The sequence below is a fragment of the Miscanthus floridulus genome, chromosome 1, assembly GCF_019320115.1.
Source record: "Miscanthus floridulus cultivar M001 chromosome 1, ASM1932011v1, whole genome shotgun sequence".
NCBI lineage: Eukaryota > Viridiplantae > Streptophyta > Magnoliopsida > Poales > Poaceae > Miscanthus > Miscanthus floridulus.
This window is the reverse complement of record NC_089580.1, coordinates 38,953,341-38,977,348: the sequence shown is the minus strand read 5'-3', so window position 1 is coordinate 38,977,348 and position 24,008 is coordinate 38,953,341. Positions and strand designations below refer to the sequence as shown.

Sequence of the window (24,008 nt, the reverse complement as noted above, 5' to 3'; positions counted from 1 at the left end):
ACATCCCAAAATACTCTTGGAAAACAAACCTCGGACTATGGCTCGAGGATTATCGGCTTGCTTGCCAAGTCAGTGGAGCGGATAATGATGATTTTATTATCTATAACCTTCCATTGTTCCTGGCCGATTCGGCCCGAACGTGGTTGGAACTCCTTCCGCCCAACAGAATCCAAAGTTGGGCAGACCTAAAAGAGATCTTCGTGGGAAACTTCTAGGGCACATACGCGCGCCCTAGGAACCTGTGGGATCTCAAAAACTACCGATAGAAGGCCAAGGAAACTCTTCGTGGGTATATCTGGTGCTTCTCTCGGCAGTACAATGAGCTGCCCAACATCGCCGATGTCGACGTCATAGGAGCTTTCCTGTCTGGGACCACTTGTGAGTCCCTAGTTCACAAACTAGGACACAAGGGCCCACGAACCACCAAGGAGCTCCTCGACATCACCACCAGCCATGCCTCGGGCAAGGAGGCAGTTGGGGCAATTTTCGACCGCCTCAAAGGCAAGGCAAAGCGAGACAAGGACACCGGCGAAGGTGCCTCCAACCATCCAAACAAGAAGAAAAACAAGCAGTAGCACGAGGGCTTGCTCGTGGCCATCGCTGACCACAAGGGGGGGGTCTAAAGCCCACCGAGGGTACCCCGGACCACTTCGAGAAGCAGCTCAAAGGACCATGTCCGAACCATGCTTTCCCTGTTAAGCGCCTATACAAGGACTATGTCCTCATGAAACGATTCTTGTCCAGAGGCTCCAACAAGGGGGAGCATAGGGGGGACCCCAAACCAGCCACAGACGACGCCGAGGGGAAGGACAGCGGCTTTCCAATGCTGGACAACTGTCTCATGATCTTTGGAGGGTCGGTGGCCTGCGACTCCAAGCGCCGCCAGAAGCTTGCGTGCCGTGAGGTCTACACGGCCAAGCCGGCCGTTCCTACCTTCCTCTGATGGTCGGAGTCTACCATAACCTTTGATCGGACTGACCACCTAGAAATCGTCCCACAGTAGGGAAGATATCCGCTTGTGGTTGACCCACTCATTGGCATGAAGCGGCCCACCAAGGTGCTGATGGATGGAGGCAGCGGCCTCAACATCATGTACGCTGAAACGCTCGATGCCATGGGCATCGACCGAGCATGCATCCAACCAACTGGGGCACCTTTCCATGGCATCATGCTAGGAAAACAAGCCGTGCCACTTGGGTAGATTGATCTGCCCATCACCTTTGGGGATCTGACCAATTATAGGATAGAGACCCTTACCTTCGAGGTGGTCGGGTTCCATGGAACCTACCACGCCATCCTAGGACATCCATGCTACATGAAGTTTATGGCCATCCCCAACTACACCTATCTAAAGTTGAAGATGCTGGGTCCATGTGGGGTCATCACCATCAACACCTCCTTCTAGTGTGCCAATGAGCATGAAGTTGAGTGCTATGAACATGCCTCGGCAATCGTCGCCTCCAAAGAGCTTGTGGCCATCAGGAAGGAGGTCATCAAAGAAGCACCTGACCCCAAGCGGTTGGCTAGGTCTTTCGAGCCTATGGAGGGCACCAAGGAGGTCCTCATAGACCCCATCGGCTCCAAGGGCAAAGTGGTGCGCATTGGCACCACGCTTTCCTCTAAATAGGAAAGTGCACTCGTCAACTTCCTCTCCGCCAACAGAGATTATCTTTGCATGGAGCCCTTAGACATGCCAGGCATTCCAAGAGAAGTTGTCGAGCATGCCTTGAAGATCAGGCTAGGCTCCAAGCTGGTGAAGCAGTGCCTGCATTGCTTTGACAAGGAGAAACGCAGGGCCATTGGCAAGGAGATTATGAAGCTTTTGGCGACCGGGTTCGTCAAGGAAGTATACCACCCCAAGTGGTTAGCCAATCCTGTTCTTGTATGAAAGAAGAGTGGGAAATAGAGATGTGTGTTGACTACACGGGTCTCAACAAAGCGTGTACAAAGGATCCGTTTCCTTTGCCACGCATAGACCAAGTAGTCAACTCGACCTCAGGGTACGAAACCCTTTGCTTCTTTGATGCGTACTCCGAGTACCATCAAATCACGATGATAGAGTCTGACCAGCTCGCGACATCTTTTATCACCCTATTTGGATCGTTCTGCTATGTCACAATGCCGTTCGGTCTGAAAAACATAGGGGCTACGTACCAGCGTTATATGCTCAAGTGTTTTGGGGACCTCATCGAGCAAACCGTTGAGGCCTACATGGATGACATCGTGGTCAAGACCAAAAGGGCTGACTAGGTCGTAGCTAACCTAGAACAGACCTTTGTGAAACTTCAAGCAAACGACATTAAGCTCAACCCTGAGAAGTGCGTTTTTGGGGTCCCAAGGGGTATGCTACTAGGATGTATCGTCTCCGAATGTGGCATCGAAGTCAAACCAGAGAAGATCCCGGCCATCATGAGGATTGGCCCGATTCAGAACATAAAGGGGGTACAACGAGTTACAGGATGCCTCGCCGTGCTCAGCCACTTTATCTCGTGCCTCGGTGAATGAGGTCTCCCCTTTTATCGGCTCATGAAGAAGGTTGACTATTTTGAATGGACGCCCGAGGCCCAGGTGGCACTTGACACGGTCAAGCAGCTTCTGACAAAGGCCCCGATCCTAGTCCCTCTGACCGACGGGGAACCACTTCTGATCTACATCGTGGCCACCACGCAAGTGGTCAGCGCCACCCTGGTGGTAGAGCGAGAAGAAGAGGGACATGCCCTCAAAGTACAGCATCCCGTGTACTTCATTAGTGAAGTCTTGTCCGATTCTAAGACTCGCTACCCCCAAATCTAGAAACTCCTGTACGCCATCCTTATCGCTAAGAGGAAGTTGCGTCACTACTTCAAGTCGCATTCAGTGACGGGCATGATGTCCTTCCCTCTCGGTGAGGTCATCTAAAACTAGGATGCCATAGGAAGAATTGCGAAGTGGGCACTCGAGCTGATGGGCCAAGGCATTTTCATATGCCCCTTGGACAGCCATCAAGTCTCAAGTGCTGGCTGATTTTGTCATAGAGTGGACCGATGTCCAAATGCTGCTAGCAGTAATCGACCAAGAGTATAGGACGATATACTATGATGGATCGCTGATGAAGAAGGGCGTCGGCATGGGGCTGGTCTTCGTTTCACCCCTCAGGGTACGTATGAGGTACATGGTTTGCATCCATTTCCCCTCCTCCAACAATGTGGCCGAGTATGAGGCACTCATCAATAGCCTACGCATCACCATCGAGTTGGGTATCCAACGGCTTGATGTCCGGGGCGACTCCTAGCTGGTCATCAACCAAGTTATGAAGGAATCAACCTACCATAACCCCAAGATGGCTTCATATTGAAAAGAAGTCCGCCAGCTAGAGGACAAGTTCGATGGTCTTGAGCTCAATCACATTCTGAGGCGTCTCAACGAGGCGACCGACACGCTGGCGAAAACAGCATCCGGCCAAGAGCCGATGCCGATAGGCATCTTTGCCAGCGACAAGGAGCTAGAACAAGCCGATGATGAGCCACCTACCCTAGCCTCGGAGGCTAACCAGCCGTCGGCTCCATCTGACCCTAAAGTCATGGAGCTTGATGAGGATCCAGCGACTGAGCCCGACCCTCTGGTCGACTAGAGGACGCCTTACCTCAACTACCTCCTTCATGAGGCACTGCTGATGGACAAAATGGAGGCTCGGTGGCTTGCGCGTCGTGCCAAGTCCTTTGTCCTTATTGAGGGTGAGCTCTATAGGCAAAGCCACACCAGGATCCTACAGCGCTGTATCCCCATCGAACAAGGGAAGCAGTTGATGGGCAATATCCATGGTGGGGTCTGTGGTCACCATGCCGCACCTAGAACCCTGGTCGGAAATGTGTTCCAACAAGGCTTCTACTAGTCATCCATGATAGCCGACGCTGAACATATCGTGCGCATCTACGAAGGGTGTCAATACTATGCTCGGCAGACCCACCTACCGGCCTAAGCACTTCAAACGATCCCCATCACATGGCCGTTCATGGTCTAGGGGCTCGATCTGGTCAGTCCTCTCAAGAGGGCGCTTGGGTGCTATACGCACTTGCTTACCACCGTAGACAAAGTTTACAAAGTGGATAGAGGCTCGACCGATCTCCGCGATCAAGTCCAAGCAAGCCGTATTGTTCTTCCTTGACATCATCCATCGACCATCGCTTTGGGGTCCCAAACTCCGTCATCATGGACAATGGCACGCAGTTCACCCAAAATAAGTTTCTCTGATTCTATGATGAATATCACATTCATGTCGATTGGGCCACCGTGGTGCACCCCCGCACGAACGGGCAGGTCGAGCATGCAAACGGCATGGTCCTACAAGACCTCAAGCCTAGGATCTTTAACCGGTTGAACAAGTTTGGTGGACGATGGGTCGCGGAGCTTCCTGCGGTGCTCTAGAGCCTGAGGACGACCCTAGCCAGGCCACCGGCAACACACCATTCTTCACGGTATATGGTTCCGAGGCTATCCTCCTGACCAACCTCGATTATGGAGCACCGAGGGTCAGGGCGTACGATGAACAGGGAGCTGAGGCATCCCTAGAGGATGTCATGGACTAGCTAGATGAAGCACGTGACATCGCCCTCCTCCGCTCGGCCAAGTACCAGCAAGCGTTGCGCTGGTACCACAGCTGTCGAGTGCGAGGTCGGGCCTTCAACGTTGGGGACCTGGTGCTCCACCTTGTCTAGATCAACAAGAATCGCCACAAGCTCTCTCCACCTTGGGAGGGACCATATGTTGTCACGGAAGTGCTCTGACCAGGCACCTACAAGCTCAAGACCATCGATGGTGAAGTCTTCGTCAACGCCTAAAACATCGAACAGCTACGCCGCTTTTACCCTTAATATATGTGCCCTTTCTCTTATCAATTTCGCTACCAACTCTTCGATCTTTAGTGACACCCGACCCAGCAACGGCAAGGGGTCGGGCCTCACTCGGGGGCTGATAAGAGCATATCTATCTAGTGGACATTCTCTATGCTCGACCCTCTCTCATGTTGAGACCCAGAAGCGAGGGTTATGGAAACAAACGCTGAGTAAAATTGGTCAGACTGCAAGAAACTTACGCCCCAGTGGCTACGGCGTTTTTACTCACCAGCATGATCAGAGTTTTTTCTGCACCCCAAGCTTTTTAGCCTTAACTACGAAAAGAGTTGGTACTCATCTAAGAGTATATCCACCTAGGTAAACATTCTCTATGCCCGACCCTCTCTCACGTTAAGACCCAGAAGCGAGGGTTGTGGAAACAGACGCTGAGTAAAACTGATCGGACTACAAGAAACCTACGCCCCAGCGGCTACAACATTTTTGCTCACCAGCGTGATCAGAGTTTGTTCACCCGCACCCCGAGCTTTATAGCCTTAACAACGGAAAAGGTCAAAATGCATTAACCTTTTTATACAAAAGGGGAGAAGGGCTAAAAATCTATTTGGCCATAACGAAATTTAAGAGCTTATCCACTTATTACGAGTTCGCCGCCTAACTAATTTCTTGGGAGGGATGATCCCATCCTCTATCTCCATAGGTAAGTCCTATTTCCGTGGGTCACCCAAGTCGATCGAATAGCTCGGGCCACTGTCGAGAGACGGGTAAGGAGCAGTAGGATGCCCCATGCAGGTTATACTGACTCCGTCACGAACGACGGACCTAGATTCCACTCAGACATATTCGGTAAGAGCTCCTCGAACCTATCACTCGAGCCATCAAGGTAAGTCCTATGCCAGCGGGTCACCCAAGTTGATTGGACATCTCAGGTCGCTACCGAGAGATGGGTCACCCTTAATTTATGCATGTTTTCTCTTATTAGTTTCGCTATCGACTCCATGATCTCTAAGTGACACTCAACCCCAGCAACGGCAAGGGGTCGGGCCTCACATGGGGGTTGGTAAGAGTATGTCTATTTGGTAGACATTCTCTGTGCCTGACCCTTTCTCACATTAAAAACCTAGATTCAAGGTTTATGGAAACAAACGTTGAATCAAACTGGCCAGACCGCAAGAAACCTACACCCTAGAGGCTATGACATTTTTTCTCACCAGCATGATCAGAGTTTTTTGTTGCTCGCACCCCGAGCTTTAGCCTTCGCCTTCCTAGGAAGGGTCTATAGGGGCCCACCGGTAGAATCTCCATCGAGGATAGGCCAGCAGGTCGCCCAAGTCGATCGGATGGCTCAGGCCGCTGCCAAGAGTCAAGTAAGGAGCAGCAGGATGCCCCATGCGGGTTAGGCCGACTCCGTCATGAACAATGGACCCGAATTCCACTTGAACATATCTGGTAAGAGCTCCCCGAACCCGTCATTTGAGCCATGAGGTAACTTAACCAACCCCCAGTTTGCTTTCCCAGTGCATGAGCATTCATTCATCGATTCTCGTACATCCAAGCATCGCATTTGCAATTGTTGCATCACAACACTTTGCGTCACGTCACAAAGCGGTAGTTGTCTCATTCGACATGAGCGGCAACCAACTGAGGTTCAAAGGCTGGCCCACGAAGGGCTTAAGGCCGCCTTGCATCAAACAGAGCTAGGGGAGAAAACACAGATGAGCCCTAGCAGCCATCGCCCAACCTGCTCAAAAGTGGACATGGTCATCTCAACCTTCTTGTTCGATCCTAACCTCGAACCATGCCCATAGAATCTCCATCGAGGAGAGGCCAATGGGCCACCTAAGTCGGTCTCCGGAATGACTCGGGCATCTACTGGGAGTCAGGTTAAGGAGCAATGGAAATGCCACATGAGGGCTATGTCGACCCCATCATGAATGACGGACCCGGATTCCACTTGGACATGCCCATTAGAGAGCTCACCGAGCGCGTTACTCGAGCCATCGAGGCAAGTGACGTTAGCTCAACCCCTTTAGTTACGGAAACCGAACACAGGGTGACGATCACAAAGACGAGCCAACCCTCGACCGGACCCCCGCTACGCGTGGGGGCTCGAGGAAAGTTGGACTCACAAGGAGGCCGAATGCGCGGTCATAGAACGATGGCTTGGATCCTAGGGAGGGGATACGTACGAAAACTAAGAATAATGTTTCTAAAACAAGAGACACTTTCCCCTATTAAGTTCCATTATTGTATCCTCGATCTTTAGTGAAACCTAACCCCAATAATGGAAAGAGGTCGGGTCTCACTCGGGGGCTGATAAGGGTGTATATACCCTTTCTAAAACAGTCGCCGTGCCTGACCCCTTCGTCACATTAAAAACCTAGAGGCAAGGTTTGTGGAAATGAACGACTAAGGCTAGTTGGACTGTAAGAAACCTATGCCCTAGCGGCTATAGCACTCTTGCTTACCAGCGTGATCAAAGTTTCCTACCCGCACCTCAAACTCTATGGTCTTAACAATATGAAGGGTCAAAACGCATTAAACCCTTTTTACACATAAAAGGGAAAAACAAATTTATTCAACCAAAACAAAAGAACAGATTTGATCAAATGAAACAAAATAACAAGTTTGTTTAAACAAGACAGAAAGGTTAGAACTTGTCTGCTTATTACAAAAACAACCGCCTGACCTATTTAACTAACTAGCCCCTCTAGGGGAGAACTATGCCTTCTATCCTATCCGCCAGGTCCCACGAAAGGGGAGCCACCGCCATTTCCATCTCCTCCAGCTCGTGGACTTTATAACCGGGTGCGTAGCCATGGCTCATCGCCTCTAGATTGATGCTGTCCCCATAATGAGAATGAGCAATCACGAAGTACTGATTGACCCTAGCGTGAAGGGCATTCCTCTCGAGCTGGCTCACCCGAGCTATGATCTCGACGACACAAGCCGCGAGCGAGCTGGTCCCCTCTGACCGCACCACCTCAAGGTCGTCGTAGACCACTCTGAGGGCAGCGCTCAGGGTACCGAGCTCATCACTCTTCGCCTAAAGATTTCTCCTTTCCTCAGTGAGATCCATAGCCAGTTCGGTAGAAACGCTCTCGGTCTCCAGCTTCTAGGTCGTCTCCCTTTTGAGCTCGGCCTGGAGGGAGCCAACCTTCTGCTGCACGTCGTCGTGCTCTTGGCAAGCCTGGTCATGCTCTTGGAAAGCCTGGTCGTGCTCCTCGCCAGTCATGCCGTGTTCCGTACGAAGCCTCTCCGCAGTTTGGATCAGCTCATCCTGCTCCTTATGTAGCAAAGCGACCACCGCGACATCTAGGCTCGCCCTTTTCTCTAGGGCCATGACCTTTTCCTTGACCCCCAGCCTCAGATCCCTTTCTTTGTCAACCTCGCCCAGAAGGTCAAGGATCCGCTGGCGGGTTTCGGTGTCCTGCTAGAGCAACTCATCCCCTCCTTCTTGACCCTAGCGACTTCTTCGTCATCCTTCCATGACCTCACCGACAAGGCCTCGAATGCCTTCTCGGTCTCGTCAGCATCCCGACGGGCCTCAACCACCCACGACGGAAGATTGGCCGCATCTTTGGCGAGGGGAGTCAGCTCGATCACCCTCTACTGGGCGGCAACGAGCTGAGCTGTCACCTCCCCATGTAGCCACGCCTCCTCAACGAGGTGGTCCTAGGCTTCCTTCTATTGATGAAGGAACCGAGATTTCCCTCGGCTGCAAGCTATAAGGGACTATAGGGAGACGATGGTCAGGATACAAAAAGTATATAGAGGAAGAAAAGGGCAAGGAGCAGGACCAAACAATATCCGGCCGGAGGGAACAACAACGTTGTGTAATGCGCCTGTGGTGTGGTCTAGGGCCTCGAGCATGGACGTGATCCCTACATCGAGCCTCTCCTACTCCATGCTCTCTGCGATGTCGTCAAGAGTAAAAAGTGTCGATGCTGGATCCTATGAATCCATCCGCTGGAGCAAGGGCTGGCCCCATGCGGGCAAGCCGCTACCCACCGACGACAAGGTCAGGGACAACTCCCCGCTGGCCCCAAGCGCCACCGACCCCTCTCGACATGACATCCTCATCAGAACGCCCCCTCCAGCGATGAAAGGGGTCAGCGGTGCGGACACAAACCTCTCTCCCAGCACCATGACTCTCGGGGACCCCTCGGCCATGTCCCCCTCTGTTTGGCCCACACTAGGCATCGTCGCTTGGGCCGCCGATGGCATGGGTCACGCCAATGCCTCACACGACGCTGCGTTTGCGCCTAGCTATGACCCATCTATCACGGGCGCCGCCACCTCCACCTACGTCGGCTTGGTCACGACCGACTATGTCATGCCCACCACGATCGGTGCCATGAGTGTGGTCAGCTGCCCCGTCTGCCCCGCCATCAGCAATGGTAGCGTGGCCATCACTGGCTGCTCTGCGACCTCTGAAGGCGCCCATTGAATGCCTAGGTCCTCCTATCCCACTGAGGGCACATGCGACCGACTGACGACGCGGTCACTGTAACACCCTCGGTGTTACATTGTACTGCTTTGTTAAAACATCGCATGAGCATCACATTTATGTCCATATGTGTATAACATGAATTATAAATCAATGTTCGGCATTTGAAACATTTATATGAAACAAGAAAGCGAATGTTATGTTTTGTATCACATAACGTTGTTTAGTATTCTAATCAAATTCTTGCCAAAACAAAAATGTTATAAAACATTTTGCGAATGGTGATAAAACATGTGCGGTCAAGGACAAAGATAACTAACTAGTATATCCCGTAGGTCAGATTTGGAATTTGACGCGAAATCGTTCGAATTTACGTCGTTCGCATAAGTTTTAGAAGAGGTCGATGAAGCCACCTTTGGCAATATTTATGGAGCGATCGGCTTAGGAAGTGGTACGATATCGTGACTCTAATCGACAGCCCTAAGTACCTTCATGCGCATCGAAAAATCAGTTTAGCGTTTGGAGCATTGCGTACAAGTTTTCTAACAGCTTTAGAAAGCGTGCACGGCACATGGCTTAGCCCTGGGCGTGGTCACCACTTGGTCTGGCATGCTGCCGGCTTGCTAGCGTGCACTGCTGCGTAGGCCGCACACGCTTCCACATCGGCTATGCCCCACCGCCACGCCTACGCACACGCACGGCCCTTGTGCTGCGCACCAAGGCCGTCTGCCTCCGCTGCTAGCCGTGACCACCGTTGCTGCTCGCCTGCCGCCACGGCTGGCTCGCCCAGTGCACCGAGGCGCAAGCCACGTCTTCATGCCACCATGAATGCGACACGAGTAGGCCCTACGCTACTGCCGTGGCTGCTTGCTACCCTCGCTGGCGCGTGGGTCACCTCACCGGCTGACGCAATGCGCCTAGGACACCGGTCGAGCTCTGCCACGCCTTGTCCTGCCCTGCTTTGGCCAGAGGTGCACTGGGTCACATGCTACACGTCGCCAGTGGCCAAGCCCAGCACTGCTCCATTGACTCCCCTTGGCTGCTCGTGTGAAGGACGATAGCCTACTCCACCATCACCTCCACGTCACTCACATTGTGTTTCCTTGTCTGGCGCTGCCCGCTGCGATGCCATGCCAAGCCTTGTCGACTTGCAGTCACGGCTGTGCGGATAGTCGCCTGGGGCATGTCCCGCTGTCCCCCATCGTGGTGTGCATTTGTTTGTTGCGTTGACAACCACAGCCAGACCGAGCCAAGCCATGCCAGGACCCCCTGCCTCTGCTATCTCCATGGCCACTGGGGCGGCTCCTTCAAATTCACCGTGGCAGCGGTGCCTTGTTTCAAATTGAGCACGTCTTCAACTCCGCTAGGTAGCCTATAGTCCTACTGACCCCACATCACTGCATGTAGCTCCGTCCTATACTCCAATTTTGAAATGCCACGCCATTGGGTCCATAAGACCGGAGTGGTCTATGTCGTTGGCTAACCGCACAACCAAGGCACCCCGGGGCGATTCAGTGCACCACCAGCCTAGCCTTACCCTCCTAAGCACCCTGCGCACCTCGTTCACAGTATTGCTGTAGTCCAGCCATCACCGACGTGGCCGTGCCATCACTGGGCGCCGTTGCAGCGTCGGTGTGCATGCGGTCAGCTATGCTCAGGCCATCTCTGGCCGTACCATCAACGCGAAGGTATCCTTGGGTAGTCCCTTGAGCTTGCTAGCTTAGTTGCCTGCTCCATCTTCGCTGTCACTCATGGGAACACACCTGCCATCGCAGGAAGGGGACCACCACCGGGGAGGGGGCTCAGGACAGCGCCTCTGCTTGCCATGTCACCCCCAGTCGCTGCGTGTTGTCTTCAAGGTAACCATCAGCCCCTTAGCTCGGCCTGGGAGGTTCGGGTGGCGCCGGCGTGGTCGCCCGGTGCCCACAGCGTCGCGCCAGCACGCGCACAGCTGTCGGGGGATGTCGCCGTGGCATTTTATGGAAACTACCTGCATAAACATACCTACCCATGAGTCCTACTAGTACATATCGAGTAGCTGCTATGCTTAGAATATCGGTAGCGTGAGTAACCTGCCGTTACTCACAAATAGGTAATAAAATATGAACACTCATGATAAAATGGTGGAAAGGAAAATGGTGACCGAGCAGGGATATGGATTGGGTACTAGTGGGTGTAAGGGGTTATGTCCTGCGGCCAACAGGGCATGACTTGCTTACACTTTTTCCCTGTCCATGTCAATTAAGGACCGGTCGTTGCATATGACTCCAGGCAAGTCATAGATTATTGTCCCGAGAACATACTTGGGTATGGGCACAGGGAAGGCTTGCAGCTCTCTTGTCACGGATCTGGCTCTTTCTGGACCGACTGATGGGAAGAGGAGGTGGTGGAGGTCCTTGCACTATACTGAGTCTAGGACTCAGGAGTGGGGGCTTGGAGTCCAAGTTTGGACGGGGACCTGGACACCCAGGACAGGAGAGTGGTGGGTTAGTCCTGCTTGTGCCTAGGGTACAAGCGGGGTGTGTGTTTTTGGGGCACCCAGCTGGGCACATTGATTCGTGAATCGTCGAAAAATCTAATATGGCTTGTCTGCGGTTTAGCACCGTAGTAAGAACTGAAAGTGGAAAAGGAGAAGAAACAGAACTGATTGCTCAACTCTTGCTTGAAAGTAGAACATGTGCTTATATAGAATGGCTAGATGATAACTTAATACAGCTGATAATAATAACACATAATTAAGGACGCACTATTAGTATTGCTTTCTGCTAAAGAAAACCAGCAAACCATAAAGCCTATCATATTCCTTAGAGTCAGGAAATTATTCCCACTAGTCGGGTAAGTCTTACGAGTACATTGTGTACTCAGAGTTTATTTACCCCTATTGCAGGTGATGCTTGAAGAGTACCTTTGTGTGGAGGATCCTTCTGGTGAGCTCAGACGGAATCCTCGCCCCTACCGCTAGATGTTACTTTTAAATTTCTGTTGTTATCATTCCGCACTCTGGTATTTGGTATTGTAATAATGTACTTTTTAAGAAACTCTAATGTATGAAATGGACTTGTGTTGTAACTCGTTCTCATTATTGGATCCTTGGGAAAAATGTGGATCTTTCGGGTTCTCCCTCGGGGTGTGCCCGACGGACACCGCTCGTTGTAGCTTGCTTTCAGGGTGCTTAGTGTCTGGTGAAAGATGAGCGCCTTTGTAAGTATGCTATTTCGGGCGATTCTGCCACAGTCACACTGGCGCCGCTCTTGCCCAAAATGGGTGCGACACCAGCCGACGGCCACCACCCTGATTGGAGGGTCATGCTCCTCTTCAGCTCCAGCACCAAAGGATTTCGCTGCCGCCGACGCTGCAAGGGACAAAAAACATAAGTCACAATGAAATCCAACTAAAATAGGAAAAAATAGAGGAATTGATAACCCACCTTAGCGCTGTTGGGCGGCAGATGCGTTTGGGGGATGAACCCCCCGACCCTTGCTCTGCCTCATTGGAATGAGGCTATTTTGAGCCCACCCTCTACTCCTAGGCAGAGGGGCTCACCCTAGATAGCTCCTAGGGCATGTTGGTGGAATGCCCCGCTCCCCTTGGCTCTTAGGGCACGACGGCGGAGCCACCCGCCTTCGCTGGCACCTCGAGTGTGATGGCAGAGCCGCCTACCTCTATTGGCTCCTAGGGTAGGCCAATGATACATCCCACCTCCATCGGTTCCTAGGGTAGGCCGATGATATGTCTTGCCCCCACCGTCTCCCTAGACGTACCCTCCCCTCCATGGAACAGGAAGGGCCCCGATGCCTGCAAGGACGAACCGATGCTTGTCCACGCATCCTCGTTCTCTAGGTTGTCCCACTCGATGTCGTCAGCTACCGTTTCTTCTTCCTCCATCATCTCGTTATCGTCACCATCGTCATCATCATTGTCAGTGTCCTCCCCTCGTTCCTACGCCTATAGCTTCTCCTACTTCTTCCTCTTCTTGTCCTTCTTTGTCTTCCTCAGCTGCTCGCCCTTGACGTGATTCACCACCCTCACCGCCGAATCCCTCGGCAGCGGCGCTGGGTGATCCATGAGGATGAGGTCCCTTGGTTGGTTCGACCCCTCTCAAAGTTAGTCTTGTGGGGTCGAGAAATCAATTGAAGAGAAGGCAAGAGAAAGGGAAACTTACAAAGACAACATAGCCTGGCTCCGGCCGCATTGGAGGATGCCCCAGCATTGGGTAGACAAAGTCGAGGGTGGCATCCACATTGTCCCATAAAGGCTCCATCGCCTCCTTGATGTGTTGCATGATCTCAGAGTTGGGGAGCGTTCCCTCGGCAAGCGTCGTTCCGTTGAACGACGTCTCGAGCGCCATCGCGTATAGCGGGAGCGCGCATGTCATCAACGGTGCCACCCTCCTCGCATGATAAGCCTCGATGACGCTCGACCCTTTCAGGCCGTTCTCCTTCAGGATATGGATGGCGGCAATGAGGTCTTAGATCTTCTTCTTGTCCTTCTCTGGGATGCCCCACTTCCTCCACTGCTTCAGGGCCTCTTCGATCAGGCGCCCGGTGAACTCCGGCAGAGGGGCGGTGGCGTCATTCTTAAGGTAGAACCACTACGAGTGCCATCCCTTGTTGGACATCAGAGCCACATGGACGGGTACTCACTGACCCGATTGTTCTGAAGTTGGATGCCGACGCACCCCATCGGCATGTGCAGGTCTTGCCTACCGCCCTTCTCCCTCCTCCTCTGGAGGTTGACAGCAAAGAAATACCTCCACAAGTCAAAGTGGGGGCTGATCCCCAGGAATCCCTCATACAGCATGACGAACGCCACCATGTGCTAGATCCCATTGGGATTGAGATGCTATAGCTCAATCTTGTAGAAGTGCAACAGCCCCTGGAGGAATTTGTGGGCGGGGGTCATGAGCCCACACTCATGGAAGTGGGCGAACGACACCATGTAGCCATCGAGCGGCGACGGCAAATCCTCATCGCCGGGCAGCAAGCACTCCTAGGCTGAGGTCCGCGCACAAAGAAGACCACGATGGACGAGGCCCTCCTTGTGCTGGAAGGTGATGTCGGAACGGCACCATGGATCCATTGGAGGTGGGGGTGGATGGATGCGAGCTCAATGGCGGCAGAGATTCGAAGGCAGGAAACCTAAGCATTGGCAGCGGTGGCATGGCTGCGGAGGTAAGGATGCAGGCGTACGTATGAAACACAGAGGGCTAACCCTCTGGTTTTATAGGGGTGATGGGTGTGAGGAAACCAACCGCCCGCCTAGATCTCCATGTCTGCCATGACCTGTCACAACGTCTCATCGCGGGGCGTGCACACACAACCAGTGGTCGTCCCCTTAGAAAGCGCTCTGGATGTTTCACCTCCCTGAATGGGCCATGACCCATCATAGGTAAGAGGGATACGGAGCTAAAAATGCCCTTACGACTCGTCTAGGCCCAGGAGTTCGAAGGTTGGCTCATCGATGGGTTCGACAACTGCTCTGGGCACCTTTAGAGTGAGGGGTGGAAAAGGATGGGCCCACTAGCGGCCAGTACTCAGAAGCACGAGCACTGTGGGCATCCGACCCATGTTTGAGTCTCGACCGGATACGATCCATGGTTTTTCCTTGAAGAAAGGCAGTGAGCCCTTGGGACCGGTCGAACGGACCCAAGAACTATATGGATTGACAGTTGAGAATTTGGAGTCGGTCACCGCTGGCCCAAGCCAGACCTCCATGAATGGGATGCTAGGGCCCCACTCAGACTAGCCTATTAATAGCTCACTGAGCACCATGATTTGTCTATAGAGGAAAATCATGGCACGGCTCAGCCCCTCTATTTTTATCAGAAAAAACGTTTGAGGGAAGACGATGACAAAGGTGAGCCGACCCTCGACTAGAACCCTGCTATAGGCGAGGGCTCTAGGAAAGTTGGACTCGTAAGGAGACCGAATGTGTGGTCACAGAACGACAGACCCCCGTAGGGGTCGGAATCAGGAAAGACCTTTTCGACCCACCAAATCTCAAGGCTATACCCCCAAGGGGTCCAATCATGATGAAAGGGAATCACCGTCCCCAGGACACGCCATGGGTGACAGAAGGCCAAGGCCCTCAGAGTCCCCTTGTTCGAAAAAGCCTCCGAAGGAGTATTCTACTCCTCTGTAGGCTCAAGGGCTACTGTTGGGGACCAATACTAGGGTACCCGAAGAGGAGGAGCTAATAGTCATCAACATTGATTCATCCGAGCAGTTAAGAGCGCTACTACAGCTCCAACCGACCCCCAGGTGTGCTAGCTCTGCCTCCCTGACCCCTTGGGTGTGGGCTCCGCCTCGCCCGACCCTAAGGCCACGATCTCTGTCTTGCCTGACCTTGAGGCTGCGATCTCCATCTTGCCTGACCCTGAGGCCGCGATCTCCACCTTGCTCGACCCTGAGGCTACGATCTTCGCCTCGCTCGACCTCTAGGGGCAGGCTCCTCCTCGCCCGACCTCGAGGCCGCGGTCTCCGTCTTGCCCGACCTCTAGGGGCAGGCTCTGCCTCGCCCGACCCTGAGGTCACGGTCTCCGTCTCACCCGACCCCTTGGGTGCGGGCTCTGCCTTGCCCGACGGGGACCCATACCGTCACCAACCACTCTAGGTCCAAGCATATGGGCCTGGGTCAAAACTCTGACATCAAGGAAGAGACCGACACGCCCTGATGTAACCCATGGCCTTGACAGGCCATACCTGAGGATTCACATCAAGAACAGCATTGGGCGTGTTGATGCTGTTCTGCCTAACCCTCGTACGAACGCTGACAGGCGCGTCAGTTCACCACGACGCCCGCCGAGATGGAATGGGACGCCATGACCGCCAGACGACGCCTGCGCATGGCATTAGTGATGAACAGGGCCAAGACATGGAGCCATCCCTGTTGACGTCTACAGGATCGGCGGGACCCGTATGAAGGAGAAGAAGAACTCAATGGTCCTGGCAGCCTTCTTCCCTCTCTCTCGTTCTTCTCTTTTCCTCTGTTGTAGCCTATGCTTTCCCTTGGCCTATAAAAGGGAAAGCAAGGTGTCCCATGAAGGGGACCAAATCGATCGACCCATCGAGATCCGATCCGATCGAGATCCACACAAGAGCACGACACGAACACATGGCTGAGTAGCGATCGAGCTCTCAGCACCCACTCACTCCTCCCACCAGAGACTTGGGATCCTTTTCCTCTCTCGCCCGTTTATAACCCATACTATAAACTTTCAGTGCTAGTAACACGAGTAGCAGCGACGAACTAACGTAGGGACTTTGTGCTAGAACTAGTATAAACCTCATGTCCTCTAAGCACACCATCCGAGCCACACACGCAATACTAGAAATTTACTCGTCGGTGGTACTCGAAACACCGACAACGCCATACGCGATGAAATAATCAGACTCTATGGTTACAGTGCTACTACCGACGGTGCCGAGAGGCTTTTCATCCTTGCCCAAGGTGGTGGCGGTGTCGTTCCAGACGATGGTGGCGGGGTTCCTAGGATCAGACTTGAAGGTGACAAATGGCTTGCTTTTGTTTAGGAGCACCTTCTCACGAAATACAGTGCCAGCTTGGAGAGTGAGAACATAGAGGGTGGTGCTGTTATCGGGGATGTTGGCGATGGACTCACTAATGGTCTTGTAGTAACCATTTTCGCCGCCCAAGTCGTTGTTGGGCTCGATCCCATTGTTAACTCTACTAGACTCGACAGAGGTGAGTTCGGGATCCTTACCTCCACCAGCAGATTTACCAACATTAGTCGTCTGCTGTAGTGTCACCCACTTGTCGAAGTCACCCTCCTGGTGTGATGACGCAAGCAATGAACCAAGCACGAGCAGCGCCAACAGCCGCGGGGGGCAAAGGAGTGTCTCCTTCCTCATGGCCATATCTGTTGTAATATTCTTATGTTCCTCCTCCTCACGTTCGTCTTGACGTCGTCTTCTTATATATATACAACACCTATGGATGGAGGTCATTACCTTCTAATTTTAGGCCTTAATCTGACTTCCGCATGCGTGTGGGGGGGGGGGGGTATTCCTTCTGCCATTTTTGTCGCTCGTGGGGGGTCATTACTAGCTAGAAAGAATTTCCGGCTTCAACCAATTACTTTGACTTCTGCATGCATGTGAGGGGACTACCATTTTTTGTGCCATTGGGTGGAGGCCATTAACTAGAAATTTCTGGTGTGTTTGGTTTGTGGAGTCACCCCATGCTTCATGAGGTGATGCATCTCACGAGTTCATCCCATGAATTTTGGTGAAATCAACCCATTTCTCATGCATATACTAATTATTAGTTTGCGAGGGAATGATGTGGTGATGGATCAACTCATTCCATTCCACGAACAAAAATACAAAAAGTGAGGAGTGAAAAAAAGATGGACCACCTCATTCCTCAAACCAAGCAGACCCTTCATGTCTTACTTTGACCACGGCATGTTCACTCAGTTTGTACATTTTCACGTGTATTGGAATGTTGCACTCAATTTTAAGGATACCATATGCGTGCCTAGGAACCGGGGCGAAGCTAGAGCACCAAGGAACCGAGTACACACTTCATAAGCATAATGATAATCTCTGTACACTGACAATACATAAACAGTAGAATTGCAGGAATGCTTACCAAAATGATGAGTCTGAGGTATTGATAGTTAATATGGTAAACACCAAAAATTTATATAGTCCCCATGGCAAAATACATATTAAGCCCGAGTGCTTGATGAGTCAATTACCTATAACGGAAGTGCTAGTTAGATGACTAAATATTTCAAAAAAAAAAAGATGGATTCAGGTACTAGAAAACCATAAAACGTGAAAGTAATGCATCACCTTCTAGATTTGTGATCTCACATTTTCTTGAAGCGATCCACTAAACAGCATTGGTAACTTTCAACATTTTTTTTTTTTGCTTTTTCCACATAACAAATTAGACTATTACTCATGTAGTGATCGCCCATACGGTTGCACAAAGATGTTTTCACAATGTTTATGCCTGAAAAAGACCCTCTGAACTATAGCAGTGGCGACAGGCAATACAAGCATTAGCTTTAATAGCAGATAAACCAAATGCTAGGTAAGATGTTTCCTTGTCTCCATTTTTTTAGAGCTCAGCAATGGTTTGTTATGTCCAGAAAAATATCCAGCAGCCAGCGGGGCCTTTTCTTCTTCCCTGTGGACATCGACGAGCCCTTTCAATGCCAAGACCCATTTGGTATTAAACCAAAGGACGTCTTTAATGGTCTAGAGCAAGCTTATTAATTTTTTAATCATTCATAGTGCAAAAGACAAGAGACTAGCGTAGACCGGAGAAATAGTCTCACACACTTCGCGATCCATTTCTCCCTCACAACACGCTGGCTGGCTAGCCACCTCACGAAATCACGGTTCATGTCCTGCCATAACAGTATTTTCCTCTCACAACAATCAGCTGGAACAATATTTTTCAGTCAAGCCCCATATTTATTAGCGTAGAGCTAATGCTAGTTCATACCGTTTCACCCAAAAAGGGAGTCCCAAACAATCACAAGGTCATTGTTGTCAAATTACACAACCATGGAACGACAACCCACACATGGTACTCAGCTGTGCTAGTGCTAGTGAATATTTCAGCCATTCTGCAACTGTAAGGATCCGCTACACTGAAATTTTGAAACTGCCTCATTACAGTATAAGCTGTGCTACAGCCTACCTCATTACAAAATAGTATAAGCTGTGCTACAGTCTACAGTGCCTTGCAAGCAATGAAAGCCTGAAGCTCTGTTCAAGTAAAACTTACTTGACTGGGGATTACAGCAACCAAAATGTTACCGACAACCATCAGATTCCTGCAGCTGCAAAACATCCATGAATTCTGGCACCACTAGGATCTAGTTGTTTAAACATGGTTCCCCTCAACAACCGACACTGAAGACACTACAAGAAAACAGTATAGCCCAGGAAAAAGTGGCTAACATTCAGATCCAGGGGCATCCAACACAACCCAAATCAACCGTCGCTAGTCATTGTGAAGGCAATGAGAACACAAGACAAGGTGAAGATGATTGTTCCTGCGGCAAAGGTCAGGATAGCTCTCTGCGAGAAGCCCTGCTTCTCCTGGCCGGCTAGCTCCACCTCCTTAAGCAGGCCCCTGATCTCATCAATGTCACTGTCCTTTGCAGCATGGACCAGCCTGCTCTGGATCTCCTCAAGCTTGGCTAGCCGTCTAGCTCGGGTCAGGTCTCTGGCAGACCAGATGAACCCCGTCATCCTCCACAGGAGGATGCCGACGTAGATTGCAGCAACACAGTCCACGCTGTAGTGGTGCCGCTCACGTACCTCCCTCTGTGCGCTGTGCAGGACGAGGAGCCATATTGCAACAGAGATCCAGCCCCCGTATGCTTCCTGTGAAACAGATAAAACGAAGGTAAGGTCGTACGAGTTATGATGAACCCTTTGCACAACATGTGAGCATATAAAAATGCTATTGTGATATACGGATTAAAACCACAGTATATACCGTCCACGCCATTGCAGTAAGGACAGCAACAAGCATATGTCCACTGTACATAAGGTCATTGCAACCGCCACTAGCTTTCTTCAAAAGATGGTACCATGAAGGCCCTTCTCCAGGAGTTGGTCTCAAAATGTCTACAAGGAAGCTCATACGTCCCCAATCGGGTCTATATTCCTCTGGGTAAGCTTGAACAGCAGCTGAAAAAGTATACGTGAATAGTTTAGGCTCCACCATTGTACAAAATGATATACCAGCTAGGTGAACCAATTAGGCGCTAGGAAAAATGAACTAACCATATGCCATATCATGCGTTATCACTCTACGAATGGCATTTGAATCAGAAGCATATGGAACATAATATTTCTGTGCCCAAGGATGAGGATGTTGAGGTATTTGATAACGGGCTGCAGCGCACCAAGGTCTTGCAGATGGAAGAATGGTAGCAATGAAAGTTATCGTCCGAAGCACACGGCCAATTGCCATAGTGAACATATATCTTGTGGCTATACCAAGACCAGGAGCTTTGATGCAGTCAAACAGAACTGAGAACCCCAGCATGATAAACAACATCAGATAGTGGTGAAGAGTGATAACATGAGCTCTCAGTAGATCAACCACGCTCTGAGGGAGCTTCTCATTCAATGATAGAAGCAGCCATTGGCCGGTTTCAGGAAGTGGCGCGGCAGTTCTGTTAAAAAACAGTGAAAAAAACTTTCAGCTTATAAGTGATTGTGTAGATTTTATCGAAATCATGTGTGCATTACACACAGATTAGGAGGTGATTGCCCACAACTAAATTTCTCAGGGAAGGTTTAGTAAAGCAAGGAGAGATGTTGAAGTTAGCAATGAAGTAGTGCTACTCTCTCCTTACTAATAGAAAGGCAACCTCTGCCTGGATGCAGCACAATCCTTTCATACAGAAGTTGGGTTGTGACAAAAAAGATATCACAAATGTGATTGTATTCAGAGGTAAACCATGACCAAACAAACTAAAATCTAAGAATCGTATAAAATCCAAATTTCTTGCGTGCATGTATGTTTAGATCATTTGTGTTTATTAGATTTTGAGAGTGACGAAGATGCATATGCCTAAAGGAATCTACATGCCCCAGGCTGAAGTGATGCTTATGCTTTCCTTAACCCTCCCCCCCCCCCCCCCCCCCCCCCCCCCTAAACTTCTAGATTCTCCTTGATGCTTTACTGGAACTTCAATCTCTAGAAAGCCAATCACCACTGAATCAGAACAACAAAGACACAACTATTGAACACCTGTGAAGTAAATAGTCCACTAACCTATTGATTAAAATGTAGAAGTATTGTCTTGATAGCATCACAAGGTTAACATTATCAAGCAGTTAACAATGTTGCAGAAGTTAATCTATCTAGTCAATAGCAACAACCAATCAACAAAGTTCTGTTTTAACTGATAGCAGATATGCTCATCTCCGCGAACTACTTCCTGCTGCAAATAAAATGCAATATTTTGAGCGTTTGTTATGGTAAACACATGGTTCCCTTATTCTTCCTTCCTAGTAGGACAAAGAAATTGTACAGGACATCCCAAATTGCTGCTGTCTTCCTTGGCAGCATAAATCTCAGTCTAGAAGCTTCAATAATTTCGCACACTCAACAGAAACCCCTAATAAACCTCACCCATACAAGGAGGAGAACACCGTAGGATCACACCATCCTTCCATGAACAACTAAATCCAAATTCGTGCGTTTCCGCACGACCTACCGCACGGAAACTAATAAATCTGCAGCTCACAAAAGTCGAGACCTCTCAGAGATCCAGCGCGCCGCCTCCTAAACCCCCCAACCCCAAAGCAACAAGCCATGACTAGGTGAAAGAAGCCGAGGCATGACGAGGAGGAGGAGCGACCTGTGCCAGTGCAGGCCCATGACGGCGGAGACGAAGCGGACAGAGATGGCCTCGCAGAGGAAGGCGGCGAGCATGAAGGCGATGGATCCCAGGAAGGGCAGCGCGGCGCGCAGCTCCGCGGACCAGTGGCGGTAGAACGGGGCGCGCGCGGCGGCCGCGAGCGCCAGCGCCGCCCACAGCGCCGGCTGCAGCCGGCCGTGCCACGCCGGCGAGAGGTGCCGCAGGTAGTCCACGCCCACGTACGCCGCCGCCGCGACGCCCAGCCCGCCGAGGCCGAGGAGCCGCCGGGCGGACGCCCGCTTCTGCGGCGGCTTCGGCCTCGGCGCCCGCGCCGGCTTCGCCATGGCCGGAACCGGATCGGCCCCGCCCAGCCGGCGGCTCCTCTGCGAGACCGCGAGAGATCGGTGTCGGCCACTTCACTTGCTCAGTTGGTCGTCGCCATAGACCGCTGGACTCCTGGGCTGCTGCAGCCTGCAGGCAGCGAGGGAAGGTCACTGTTGCTGGCGCCGAGCGGTCACAGCCCTCCGGGTCCGGGATGGGATCCAGGATCCAGCAGGCCAGGCCGTCCGATCTGGTTGGGCTGGACTCCAGCGGACGGGCCCAATCAGCGCGGAAAGGCAAGTTCTTGGGCCGGTGACGCTGAGTGTGTGTGTGTGTGACATCAGCAGCGGACGCCGAATGCACTTGCAGGCTGCTGGGGCCTTCAGCAATCGTGCATGAACCGACGGCGTTTCGCTCGCCGTTGCGACCGACCCGACCAGACCACGATCTGCCAGATGCCCAGATGGACAGAACATTTTGTTCGGGGACTCGATCGGGAATGGCATGGCCCGCCCTCGGCCCTCGCCTCCGACTCCGATCCGAGATGGTCCGGACTCTGTAATCTGTATTCTGTAGCAGGGGCAATCAAGCTGTGCAACTGCAAATAGTAACTCAGGAATGTTCAGAGTTCACATATGGCAGTAAGGCCATGGAAGAATAAAGCCAGGAAGACTGAAATACGATTCTAATCCCAAGATTAAGCAGTGGCGTCTCAGAAATTTGTCAGAGATTGCGAAATGCATGTCGCAAGCACCAAGCAGTAGGATCAATGTTCGCAACTACGCATGATTACATGCAACAAAACCAGATAGACGCTGAAACATACAAAAACACGATCCATATAATACTGCTGCTTTCAAACAGAGAATGGCACGAGCCAAACATCAAAACTCAATGCTGGAAACTGCAGCAATGTCTAAGCAAAATCATTTGGGCTTGACAAAGGGGCTGCCGGAAATGAGTATTTACAATGCCAAATCTATTTTTTTTTTTAAAAAAAAAACACCTCACGCCATGGATGAAACAGGCCAGATAACATAACCCGGTGCATGAAAGAAGCTTGCTATCTGTACTTCCTGCTATAATTGATGAACGCAGAAACACACACATATCATCAACTGTGAAGAAAGGGAAATAACACCGTATAAATGCTGTACAAGGCGGCAACGGAGTACCAGTGGTCCTTCCCTACAGTCCATTCTCAGGAGGTAAGGTTGTCTTGCTCACTATGCCCTTGCTAAAATAGTCTGCAATGACAGAAAAGCCATCCTTCGAACCCCTCAATTGCCTGAAAATTAGGTCATGGTCCCTAGCATTTTGTTCTAGCTTCTGCTTTGCCTCCATAACAGATCTATATTCAGGCGCACATTCTGGGCATTCTTTTTCATTGTCACCTAGGCAGCGCAGGTGGAACGAGTGCATGCACATGAAATGGACAGCAGGCAGATCAAGGGTGAGAGTGCACGCACTACACTTGCTCAGTTGGAAAACCTTCGCGTTTGTCTTGAGATCTTCTATCTCCCTTTTCATCAGCTCTGTCTCCCCCTGAAAAAAAATGGTATTGTTTCACAGCATGTTCCTTATCTCAATTGATGTAGACTCATTCTTACTAAAATTTCAAACATCCGCTCATAAATCATGCTACATCTAAGAAAGGTTATGATGTGCACTCTTTTATACACAAGAAATAGAAAAGGATATTCTTGTGAGTGTGCTTGTTATAGGAATAGAGCATTATTCTATTCAAGTGAAACTCTAGTGTTGATAATTGTTAACTTCAAGAATTTCATTGCTACCATGGAAACAAAATGTAATCAGATATTCTTATTTCAATGTCATACTGACATGCTCCACAGTGAGAGAACTCCCTGCCTATCTTGGGAAAGAGGAGTACAAGACCCTCTAGGTAGACACAATTTCCTAGTAGCCTAGAACCCTTGTTCGAGCCTAAGTGGGCAGCATATCAACTGGAAGCTCCACCAAACAAGCTATTCTACAATATTTATCCATATTAACCTAACCGCTCTTGACATGAGAGTAATTA

The 24,008-nt window shown here is 51.0% G+C and overlaps 1 protein-coding gene and 1 pseudogene across 1 annotated transcript; both read right to left on the bottom strand.

The window, feature by feature from the left end:
* The window catches only part of LOC136455040 (probable pectinesterase 53), a 35,296-nt pseudogene extending 18,140 nt beyond the window's left edge, over positions 1-17,156 (bottom strand).
* Positions 17,157-18,727: 1,571 nt separating this feature from the next.
* LOC136488388 (protein PHLOEM UNLOADING MODULATOR-like) lies at positions 18,728-22,100 on the bottom strand. Its single transcript, XM_066485355.1, has 4 exons — positions 21,644-22,100; positions 20,055-20,449; positions 19,765-19,958; positions 18,728-19,649 (listed from the first exon to the last, which is right to left on the bottom strand). Exons 1-4 carry the CDS (start codon positions 21,985-21,987, stop codon positions 19,254-19,256), a joined length of 1,329 nt encoding a protein of 442 aa, XP_066341452.1. The 5' UTR covers positions 21,988-22,100; the 3' UTR covers positions 18,728-19,253.
* Between the last annotated feature and the right edge of the window lie 1,908 nt (positions 22,101-24,008).

Bases quoted from the DNA above. Each gene is read 5' to 3' on its own strand.
- LOC136488388 (XM_066485355.1), bottom strand. From the start codon at position 21,987: ATGGCGAAGCCGGCGCGGGCGCCGAGGCCGAAGCCGCCGCAGAAGCGG. The intron at 20,450-21,643 runs GTCGCTCCTCCT...GTTTTTTAACAG, and splicing joins ATGGGCCTGCACTGGCACAG to AACTGCCGCGCCACTTCCTG. The intron at 19,650-19,764 runs GTATATACTGTG...TCTGTTTCACAG, and splicing joins TTACTGCAATGGCGTGGACG to GAAGCATACGGGGGCTGGAT.